The sequence below is a fragment of the Cucurbita pepo genome, chromosome LG10 (assembly GCF_002806865.2).
Source record: "Cucurbita pepo subsp. pepo cultivar mu-cu-16 chromosome LG10, ASM280686v2, whole genome shotgun sequence".
Lineage (NCBI taxonomy): Eukaryota > Viridiplantae > Streptophyta > Magnoliopsida > Cucurbitales > Cucurbitaceae > Cucurbita > Cucurbita pepo.
This window is the reverse complement of record NC_036647.1, coordinates 3,034,113-3,045,740: the sequence shown is the minus strand read 5'-3', so window position 1 is coordinate 3,045,740 and position 11,628 is coordinate 3,034,113. Positions and strand designations below refer to the sequence as shown.

The 11,628-nt window shown below is 34.2% G+C and overlaps 3 protein-coding genes across 3 annotated transcripts; all 3 read left to right on the top strand.

The window, feature by feature from the left end:
• The first annotated feature begins 711 nt into the window (after positions 1-711).
• Positions 712-3,079, top strand: LOC111803844 (COMPASS-like H3K4 histone methylase component WDR5A). The gene is made up of 2 exons (XM_023688434.1): positions 712-1,595; positions 2,554-3,079. Exons 1-2 carry the CDS (start codon positions 939-941, stop codon positions 2,845-2,847), a joined length of 951 nt encoding a protein of 316 aa, XP_023544202.1. The 5' UTR covers positions 712-938; the 3' UTR covers positions 2,848-3,079.
• Positions 3,080-4,853: 1,774 nt separating this feature from the next.
• On the top strand, positions 4,854-5,990 carry LOC111803273 (transcription factor bHLH25-like). Its single transcript, XM_023687602.1, has 5 exons — positions 4,854-4,889; positions 4,974-5,152; positions 5,216-5,399; positions 5,552-5,845; positions 5,916-5,990. The coding sequence occupies exons 1-5, from the start codon at positions 4,854-4,856 to the stop codon at positions 5,988-5,990; spliced, it is 768 nt and encodes a 255-aa protein (XP_023543370.1).
• A 3,718-nt stretch (positions 5,991-9,708) lies between these two features.
• LOC111803144 (transcription factor bHLH19-like) lies at positions 9,709-11,501 on the top strand. Its single transcript, XM_023687429.1, has 4 exons — positions 9,709-9,833; positions 9,957-10,532; positions 10,616-10,984; positions 11,078-11,501. Exons 1-4 carry the CDS (start codon positions 9,798-9,800, stop codon positions 11,150-11,152), a joined length of 1,056 nt encoding a protein of 351 aa, XP_023543197.1. The 5' UTR covers positions 9,709-9,797; the 3' UTR covers positions 11,153-11,501.
• The last annotated feature ends 127 nt before the right edge of the window (positions 11,502-11,628 follow it).

The window sequence follows — 11,628 nt, the reverse complement described above, 5'->3', positions numbered from 1 at the left end:
TACTATTTTGATGCAAGTACTATTTGTGGATGACGAGACATTCTATGAATCGTAAAGTAAGCTGTTAAATTTTATTTTATCAGCTCAAGAGGGCATCAAAGGTTGTGAGCCTCAATCTTATGAACGATATAAGCATCATGGTCTTACTAAGGGCATGGGCACACAGAGAAGAGAAGAGAATTGCAGTTGGAAAAAGAGTTGATGAAGCTCCATAGGGACTAAATCAGGGATGAGCTCTATACAACATCAGCTTATGAAGGGTGAGAGCTTTATAGACTCGAAAAGGGAACTATGAGCTTATTTGAAAGAAAATAATGGTGTGAGAGGGCGAATCAAAATCCGAGGGATGAGCTTCATAACCTTAATGGCAAGTTCAATAATTTAGAAATTTGATGGCTAAATTAAAAAGATTTTTTTTTTAATCTAAAAGGTACATACTCATATATATTATCAAAGTCACGATATTATTTTGACCTTTTATAAACGTTTCATAACGTAACATATTATAATTATCGTCACATTATTTTGTGCTAAGTTATAGTTTAAAATTTTGAATTATTCTAATAATAATTTTGAAAGGTTTATAAAGTTTATAAATGTTATCAGTAGTATTTGTAAATTTTAAAAAAATAAGATATACTAGGTAAAATTCTGGGGTAATTAATTAATTAATTAATTTATATAATTTAGCAAATTTGATTTACAGAATATCTCCCGTTTTATTATATCCCCGCCAAAATTAAGCGTGGAGCTGTGAAAGAAGATCGTTCATCGCGTTAGGGCGGTCTGAAAATAGTAGAGATCTGTACTGCTGTCATTGGAGCCGGAGGCCTTGATTCTTCGCCTCCATCTCCGGCTTTCTCCCGTTGGGTTCTTCAATTTCAAAAGCCACATATTAGAATCATTGGAATCTCCTTTTCCAGAGATAGATTGAAGGGATGTCCTCGGAGCCATCTCAATCAGATTCCTATAAACCTTACACTCTGTCCCAAACCCTAACTGGCCACAAGCGGGCGATTTCATCCGTCAAATTCTCAGCGGATGGCCGTCTTCTTGGCTCCTCCTCCGCCGATAAGACCCTTCGCACTTATTCCTGCTCAAATTCTACTCTGACCCCACTTCATGAATTCCAAGGCCATGAACAGGGTGTCTCCGACTTGGCTTTCTCCTCCGATTCTCGTTTTCTTGTGTCCGCCTCTGACGACAAGACTCTTCGCCTTTGGGATGTCTCTACTGGATCCCTTATCAAGACGCTCAATGGCCATACTAACTATGTGTTCTGTGTCAACTTCAATCCCCAATCCAACATGATTGTGTCTGGCTCCTTCGATGAGACCGTCCGCATTTGGGACGTCAAATCTGGCAAGTGTCTTAAAGTCCTTCCGGCCCACTCTGATCCTGTCACTGGCGTGGATTTCAATCGTGATGGCTCGCTGATTGTTTCGAGTAGCTATGATGGGCTGTGCCGAATTTGGGATGCCTCTACCGGGCATTGTGTGAAAACTTTGATTGATGATGAAAACCCACCTGTTTCTTTCGTCAAGTTCTCCCCCAATGGGAAATTTATTCTTGTTGGGACTTTAGATAATACTTTGGTGAGTATCTTCTTACATCTTTTTCTTCATGATTTAGGCTTATGTATTGTGCTACTTATCGCATATTTTGTGCTTTGTGGATGAGTGGTTGCCGGTTGGTTATTGGGTGTTTTTGGTTCATATGCTCAGATTTCGTATTGAGAGGTGTGGAAATTATTCATCATCTGAATGGCTTTCGATTGGAATTTTTTATTGTTAATTACCTATGCTAAAAATATTACGTATGGAACATTTCATCTAGGTTGAAGGTCTCAGAGTATTTTAAAAAGAATATTCACCAAACATTTACTTCGAAGATGTTGTGGGTGAACCTTCTATATGAATTTTGCTCTATGACTTAGGTTGAAGGTACTTATGGGCCGCTTCTGCGTTTCTATTGCTTGATTTTGCTTGATCTATCTGTATATAGTTTGGCGATTTTTTCAGAAGTTTTAGTGATTATTACTGTCTAAGGATAAGTGGAAACTAGGAATATCTATATCAGTATTACATAGATTTAAATATAATCTTGCATCCCGTGGGTGGGGGTTAGAAAAACAATTAGTGGGACTATAATAATGGTAATATGAAACTGATTTACAATTATGTGGCTTCTTTTGAGGTCACTTTAAGTTTTGAACTCTTGATGAAGATAGTTATCGTCTTGTCAGAAGTCAAATTTTGAACATCATGTAAATACAGAACAGTTCGTTTCTTTTGGTTTGAATTTATTGTTGTCGTTACTTTTTATTTTAATTCTGAGTGCCGGGATCATGCATCTTATATGTTGATGCATAGACGACTAACCAAGGTTTATGAATGTAAATCCAATTTGATAATTAGAAAAGCTTCTCTTTTGGGCTATAGGATAGCAGGCAAGCCAAACTGCTGATCTTCACACTACACTATTTCTATTTTTCTATCATCTCGTTAGTATTGATTATTTACATACGATATTTTTCTCTGTTTTAAATCACAGAGATTGTGGAACTTCTCTACTGGAAAATTTCTGAAAACTTACACAGGCCATGCTAACTCGAAATTCTGCATCGCCTCCACCTTTTCTGTGACAAATGGAAAGTATATCGTGAGTGGTTCAGAAGACAATTGTGTGTATCTATGGGAACTGCAGACCAGGGAAATAGTTCAGAAACTAGAAGGTCACTCTGACACAGTTATATCAGTATCTTGTCACCCCAGCGAGAACCTGATTGCTTCTGGAGCACTGGGCAATGATAAAACTGTGAAGATCTGGACCCAGAAGAAAGACTAGTTCATTTGTCATCAAGGCAATCCAAGATCAAGGTTTGAACATATAACTCTGTGGTGGTGGCACAATTCTTGTAGCTTAGATTTATTAAGTAGAAACTGTTAAAAACATAACCTTTTTAAAGTTAAGCATGTAAGTTTTGTTTTTATTCTCCGCGTCTCTGTTGTTGTCACCCTAACGATTGCTATCACAGATTCGGTGATGTTTATGAATGTAGTGTAGTTGGTTTGCTGCATCCAAGAGTTAAGGATTGTAGGTTCTTTTCGTTTATTTTACTTTCCCCAGAATGTTGTTCGAATAACAGAGTTTAGGTTGTAAGAATGAACGACAGAAACTGAGAAATAGGAGGCAAGACTCTATAATATATCATAACAAGACTTCAACTCAATCAGTAGTGTATTGACTAGTCTGTCTCTGCGTTGCTGACAGTAGGAACATCAGACTATTGGAAGGTGTATGTTGTAGAAACTACAGTAGAGTTGAATTTTAAATCCTTTGAAGTCATAATATAGAGGTTTAAAGTTTTTTCTTTCTTGAGGCAAGGAAGTAGCTGGTCGAGGATGTGATGTAGCTATCTCGTCTTGGGTTAATGGATATGAGCTGAGCTCTCTGAATCTCCCTCTTCCTCCATTTTCCTTTTTTTGATTATTTTTGTCTAATATTGGTTGCATAGATCTCTAACCCCTACTCAGTTTTTGCTCATATTGATCAAATACCTGTTTCTGTTGCCAACACGATTTCCTCCTTTAGTAGAGCCATGGCTTTAGCAAGCTTTACTGGGCCCCCGAGTTTCACGGATTTTTTAGCAATAGCCATGGTCGTCTCTTTGGGGTCGTGTAAGGAATTTGCTTTATATTTATGGCTACCCCGAAAATTGCATTTTGAATATTATATTGAAAAACCTGATAAAATTTTATTGGAAATGGATGGAAGATTAATAACTTAAAATATTCTCACCGAACACAAATTTAAAAAAAAAAAAAAAAAAAAAAAAAATTTAAAAACGGTCGTCTACTTATCCTCCTAATATTTTAAAGGTCATGATGCCCAGCCGCATTTTCTTTCTCCAACCTTCCAATTCACACAATCAAATTAAATTGAATTAAATTTAGATCAAAAGATTATTTCTACATTATATATATATATATATATATTTATTAACAACAATTACAAAATGTGTTTCTAAATTATTTGGGCAAGAAACAAAATAGTATCCTAATTTACTCTATATTTTTTAATGAATAGTAAGTTATTCCTTGTTAGTGTAAAGGATACATTTTTTTTTATTTTTAGTTATTGAAAAGTTTACAACAAATTAACAATAAAGTTTAAGTTTAAAATATATTAAAAGTAAGAAAAAAAATTATAGACCAAAATGATATTTTAAACCAAAATAAAAATTTCATTGGAATGTAACTTAATGAATTCTTAAAAAAAAAAAAATAATAATAAATAAATAAAGNGATACTTCTCTCTCTTACTTTTCTATAATTACTATTATTTTGTTTAGTTAGAAAATTGAAATTAATTAAAATTTATGTGCACTACTAAATCCGACCCAAAGGCCAAAACTAAGTTTCCCTTTCCAAAATAGGAAAAAAAAAAAGGCAAGGTGGGTAGAACCAGATATTGTGAATGATGATAGAAAGTTATGTACCAAAGTATTTTTAAATACTTCAAAACTCCAAAACACTTCTCACCCAGTTAGCCTAGTTGAAGATTGAACAGAAAAATAGAAGCTTTGGGAGAAAGCAAAGCAGCATCTAATCCTTTCAAACTCCAAGCCTTCAAGGTATGGGGAAGAAGAGGTCGCCAACTAGGGTTTAATTTATGTTTCCAAACTTCCCATTTAATTTGATTTCATTTTAATTTACACCTTTCTTTTCTTTAGGGTTTGTTGTTTTTTCCTTTAATTTTGGAGTATATCGTGACTTTGAAGCATATAATTAAAACTTGTCTGATTATCTTGATTCTCAGCATATATAACAATTCAGCCAACTCTTTCTTTGATGGAAATCTCATCGCCCAAATGGTTATCCGAACTAGTAAGCTAATTTTTCTTTTCTTATACTTTGTTCTTCATCTTTGAAATTCATTTCATGGTTGTGAATTAATATTTTGACTTTTAGGAAATGATGGAATCTGCATATCAACACGAGATCACCAATTATCCCCATGATTACACACTCGATGAGCTCAATTTTCCGACCAATTTTCCGGCGACCGAAAAACTCATCACTTCGGTCCAACTTGATTCTATTTCCTCTTCCCAGTTTATTTCCTTTGGGGATTCACCTGAAATTGAGAAGCTTGATTGTGCGATGGGTAAGGACGAGAGAGGAAAAGATTTGTCGTTCATAATACCCCAAAGTTTGGATGTGAATCAAAATAGGTATGTAATTGGATATGAAGAAGGCCATGAAATTAAGAAGCGTGCAACAATTGGTAGAACTTCAGGAAATGGTCAACAACATGTTATAGCTGAGAGAAGACGAAGAGAGAAGCTAAGCCAAAGCTTTGCTGCTCTTTCAGCTCTAATCCCCGGCCTCAACAAGGTAAAAATTTGCTCATAATATCCAATTGCTAAGAACAAAAAAGGGTTAATCTTAGATTTTGAATTCAATGTGGTTTAACCAAGTTTTAAGGATTTTGAATTGATTTGGTAAGTTCATGTGAAATATGAAAGGGTTAATATTTATGGTGACAGACGGACAAGGCTTCAGTGCTTGGTGGAGCTATCAAGTACGTGAAGGATCTTCAAGAACGTGTCAAATGGGCTGAGGAAGAAGCAGGAGATGAGGAGGGGAGAGTAATTAAATCAGTTCCTAACATAGAAACAAGGGTTTTGGAGAGTGATGTTCTTGTGAGAATTCATTGCAAGAAACAAAAAGGCTGTTTTTCAAACATAATAACCCAAATTCAGATGCTTAAGCTAACCATTGTGAATAGCTGCGTTTTGCCATTTGGTCATTCCAGACTTGATATAACCATTATTGCTCAGGTCAAATTCCTTTCTCTCTATTATCACCAAACATAATCACATTTCATTAATATTTGCTACCCTGTTGCAGATGGAGGTTGGTTTCTGCATGACAGCCACAGATCTTGGAAAGAAGCTAACACAGACTTTGGTCGACCTCATATAACCTCGTCTTATCGTTCTTGATTATGCGGTTTGTTTCGACCAAGAGTTTAGAAGTCAGAATTATCTCCCTCTTTTTGTTCTTAAACTTTCTGTATATAAAAAGTAAATTCCAAGTGTATGAATATGAATATTAATAAAGCTTAAGTATATGAACAAAATGATGCTGAGAAAGATTATATTGTTGCCATTTGGATTACCTTAATTTATATATTAACAACAATTATGTTTGGTGAGATTGAGTGACGTTATTTTCTTATTTAATTTAATTTAAAATTCCTACATTTATTTTTTGGAATTATATTTTTCATCAATTTGCAAATGATCTTGTTTTTTTTATAATAATTTTAAAATTGTATATGTTGTGTTGTGGTGAGTAATTTTGGTCCATTGAATTGAGCTATTAATGAAAAACTTTTAGGAAAAAAAAAAAAAATAGTGTTTAAAATGAAAAGAACAAAAACAAAAAGTGTTCATATAACCATTGACTTTGAATCAGAGATATGGCCAAGCTCCAATTATTGGCAGTTTAACCTAATTTCAACATATACCTCATAGAGATGTCCCAACCAACTCAACAAAAAATAAATTAAATTATCTCAACTTCGTAATCATGTTTTTATATTTGGTAATTTAGAGTTATTTGAATATATGAATTTATATAAATATTTGTTCATGTATATATATATATTTTTGTGGCTCCGTGCGCTTGTCTTATTATAGTTTAGGATATACATATAAATGAATTGGATTAATTAGCATCTTATTCCGGAATAGATTATCAAAATCTAGAGCCACGAACTGGTTGGAATGTATAAGCAAATGCATTATTATTTATAAGATTTGTTACAGCTACCGTATCAACTCAATCTTAGCTTAATTTTTATGGTAGATTTGTTTAATAGATCCTTATTCCATTATGGTGAGGAAATAAATATTATACCACTAATTATATCATTTGAGGAGGAGGATGACATTTTATAGTTTAGGGTACAACTTGTAATGTCATGCTCATAATGTTTGGAGTATATATATAGTAATATAAACTATAAGTGTTGTGTTGGGTACTTAGTTGGAATTGACCATCGCAAAATTATGTTGGAATCAAATCCATTAAACATATGTTTAGAATCATAAAAGTATTTAATTAGCTAAATAAACAGTAGAATATCCATTTATGAGCTGTGAAGCTGTTGTAATTGACATGTTGTCGGGATTAAGAAAATGAGAGCCACAAATTGAAAAATAAGGAAATATATATTTAATTAATTAAAAGTAGATTTCAATTTTAGGATGGTATTTTAGTGGTTTAAACGAGGAGTAGGGATTAAATTCAAATATAAGTAATTTGGAGGGGTTTTCAGCAAATCTAATCTCGGATCTCACCACTCACAAAACTCCGCTGCTTGTCTTGTCTCTCTAATTGTACTTTACGCGTTTTAATCAGCTTTATTTATTTTTCTTTCTCTTTTTAAATTATAAATATATATTAATATATAGTTAATGATGGGAGGGTGAGGTGGCGGGGAATCTTCCCTTAGCCCTTCCAAGGCTTTGACCGATCAAATTGTCACGTTTTAAATTATCATTTGAAATAATATATATATATATATATATATATATATATATATATTTTTTTTTTTTTTTTTTTTTTTTTTTTTTTTTTTTTTTTTTTTTTTTTTTTTTTTTTTTTTTTTTTTTTTTTTTTTTTTTTTTTTTTTTTTTTTTTNATTATTTGTAGTCAAATGTTAATTGGTGTGTGTGTGTTTGTGTGTGTTTCCAGGATTGTCGGAAAAAGAAGTGTAATACCCAAGTTTTAGGTAAACAAGAAAATAAAAACCTTTCTTTATTGTTAACTTATTGTTTCCAAAATACTTTAACAAAGAGTATTAGAAATACAGAAATTAGGGTTCATGCAGCTTAATTATGTCATATTAACATCATCAACTTTGTTATGACTTTGGTATACATATGAGACAAAGCTTTAATTTTTTTTAATTAGATTATTGGTTTACGACCTATGTCCAAGATTTAGAATCTAGATTCGGCACTTAATGTCTCTGACATTCTCCTCCATCTCTTGCGACATAGTCATGTTACTTACTTCTCACTTCCAAGAAAAACATGCTTAACTATGGAATTTCTATAATTTAGCCAACGATAAGGAAAGTGCATCTTGTTTGTATAGGTATTAGTCATCTTATCCTCATAATTGTTTTCATTCGGATGTAGTCTCGGTTTATTCATGTATTCTTCTTTATTCGTGTATCACGAGAATACACATGAACTAACTCGTTCTTGTTTTGGGTTATGATATTTTCAACTTATGGCTCTCATTATTCACACTACAAACAACCAATCTTAAACAATGATATTCAAATCCTTCCCATCCACTTCAACCATTAAAAAAAAACACACCCTTTTTCTTTGTATTTGAATTTCATTGCATTTTCACACATTTTTTTTCATTTGTTTAACCTCTTTCCCTTTTCATTTGGCTTTTTGAAATTGAAACTCCATTGACATTATCATTTTGGAGAACCCATGTAGTAGGTTTAAAGAATATAATTTCATTTGGGTCTTTTTTCGATGGCATTTTGAGCGTTGGAAGACGATAGGTCTAGAATGACGAAAGAGATACTAATAAGAAGGGAGAGAATAATTGTTAGAACATGGATGTGAATAAGAAGAGAAACCAATGGCTAATCATTATGATATAACTTAGGGTAATATTACAAATAATATATCCATAAAAGAGGAATAATTCCCAATAAGTTATGTTAACTAGGGAAACTAATCATGGTTAATCATATGTTTTGGTGAGTTGAATTATTTATGTATTATATTAATTCATCAACGGTTTCATGTGAATGCAGTGTTGGGTTACTCAAAAAATTCAGCGTAATCAGCCCCCATTATATGACTGGGACATGTATAATTATTTATATAAACAAATGGAGAACATTAAAACAATAATAATTCCTATGTTTATTATATTTGATATAACACATGAGATCTCAAATAAAATAACTCCATAAATGGTTGTGCTTTTCATGTCTCCGTTTTTATAAAAATCTTTCCCAGTTCCAATCTTAGCGGCGAAAAATCTCATAAACATTACATATGTAATCTTCCATTCATATTGTTTAATCAAATTATTAATCTCAAAGTCATTGTGAAAAGAGAATAGAATCTTTAAGTTAAGATGAACTGTATTAAAAACTGGGTGTTGCATTCATATTAGAAGGAGGTTTAGATTACATGGGGTGATGTAAGTATGCAACTGACGACCAATAATACGAGGGAAGTGATTAAACTTTAAGGTACGGAATTGGAGCCATTGTTTGACTAAGCATTATATCCTTTACCATTTGACCTACGACCAGGCTCCAATCTCGTACAACGTCGCATCTCATTATCATTTCGATTCTCACCGAGTGGACCATAGACCGTGGATGGGTTACAAAAGGTGAGCCAAACACCCAATTTTTTTCCAAATATAAATAAGATTTAGAAATTTGGGAATAGTGTTGCAGTGAGAAGGAAAGGGAGAAAACGTGAGAAAAATACATGGATTAATTGACAAAAAGAAGTTCAAAATTGAAGTGAAAAGACTAGAAAGCCCCCAAAAGCGGAGGAAGCTGAATTCACACGTGCCAAATCAATTTATATAATGTTTATAATAAATGAAACCGCAAACCGCGTAGGGTAGCACCTATAAAGCTACCTAACAATCTTCTTCCTCGCTTCATTCGATTGTGAACTGATAAACACACACACCCAAACCTTAGTTTTGTTGACCCTTTTCGCAATGGAAATCTCATCTGCAAAATGGTTATCTGATATGGTAAACACTTTTATGCCTTTTTTTTTTTTTTTTTTTTTTTTTTTTTTTTTTTTTTTTTTTTTNCTTCGTTTTCGCTTCTTTTTTTGCTTGATCTTATGTTTTTTGGGTTTTGGTTATAATTAGGATTTGGAATCTGCATTTATGGATGATTTTGAAATGAACCCATTTGAGTGCACGCTAGACGAGCTCAGTTTCCAAACTTTCTCTGACGAAAGCCACACATCCCACCTAGATCTTGAGAACTCCGTACAAACTCCGCCGTCGCCGCCGCCGCCGGCCAAGCAGCCGAGGACCAGCGGCAGCTGGAACAACTCTTCCACGACCCGTCAAATTGCTTCCATGGCTGCTTCGTCTTCTTCATCACACATCATTTCATTTGGGAATTCCCATTCTTCTTCTCCTCCTGCTTCCAACAAATTAGTTGGGAACAATGGCAATTACAGCAACGTGAAGCCCAAATTCGAAATTGGGTGCGAAGGGAACATTGATTTGTCATCGGCGATCCCTCAAGGTTCCTATGAGAACAATCCAAATGGTTCCCCAAAATACGATGGTGTGGGAATGAAGAGGAGCGCTTCGGCTATGAATTATCGCACCGCTTTGGTTGCTCAAGATCATGTCATAGCTGAGCGGAAGCGTAGAGAAAAGCTCAGCCAGCGATTCGTTGCTCTTTCAGCTCTTATTCCACACCTCAAGAAGGTGAGTACATGATCTAATTTTGACCTTATAATTCAAGATTTTATTGACATTATTTAACGGATCAAATGGGTTATTGGTAATAGATGGACAAAGCGTCTATTCTTGGGGATGCAATAACATACATCAAGGATCTTCAAGATCGTTTGAAGGTTGCGGATGAAGAAGCAGCCAAATCAAGAGTGGAATCAGTGGTGTTTGTGAACAGATCCGAGGATGTCTCTGCTGTGGTGGAAGACGATTCCTCAGAGGAAAACAGCTCATCCGACAGAGCCATTCCAGAGATAGAAGCCAGAGTGTCTGGGAAGGATGTTCTGTTGAAGATTCATGGCAAGAAATGCAAAGGCTGCCTTTCAAACATACTAAACCACATAGAGGAGCTTAATCTAACAGTTCTCAACAGCAGTGCCTTGCCATTTGGCAATTTCAGGATTGATATAACTATTATAGCTCAGGTACTGTGGATATGTTTCCATTTCAGAACTGTCATTTCTGGAGAATGAGCTTATTACGGGACTAAATTCATTTGCTTTATTATGTAATTGCAGATGGGTGATGGCTTTTCCATGACAGTGAAGGAGCTAGTGCAGAAACTACGACAGACTTGCCTACAATTCGTGTAAAATTACAGAGCTTTGTCACTCTCAGTCACAAAGGTTGGCTTTTGCCTACAATGCTCCAATTAACTGTTGATGATCTGCTTCCATTTTACTCCAGAATATGTTCAGCACGAGGGCGTTTGTTTTTTTTTAGAAAAATTTCTTTGCATTTTTTTGCGTGGGGCAGATCTTTGACCACGTTAAGGAAATTTAGGATAACAAAACACCCACATGTGCTGTAAATCCAAGACTTTTTTCCCCCAAGTTCCCGTTTTTTTGGGGAGTCTCCTTTGCATACGGATCTATAATTAATTATTGTAAGATGTTGATTATTATGGATTAATTAAGACAACTACAAGGATATTACAACTAATTATCTGGATCTGACAGCTCCATTGCAACTTAATTAAGACAACTCCTGAGTATAAAGAAAACAATTTATGGGGTGTCGGGATAGAGTGGAAGTGAGGAAGAAGAGGAGACAGCCGATGTCCCATTAA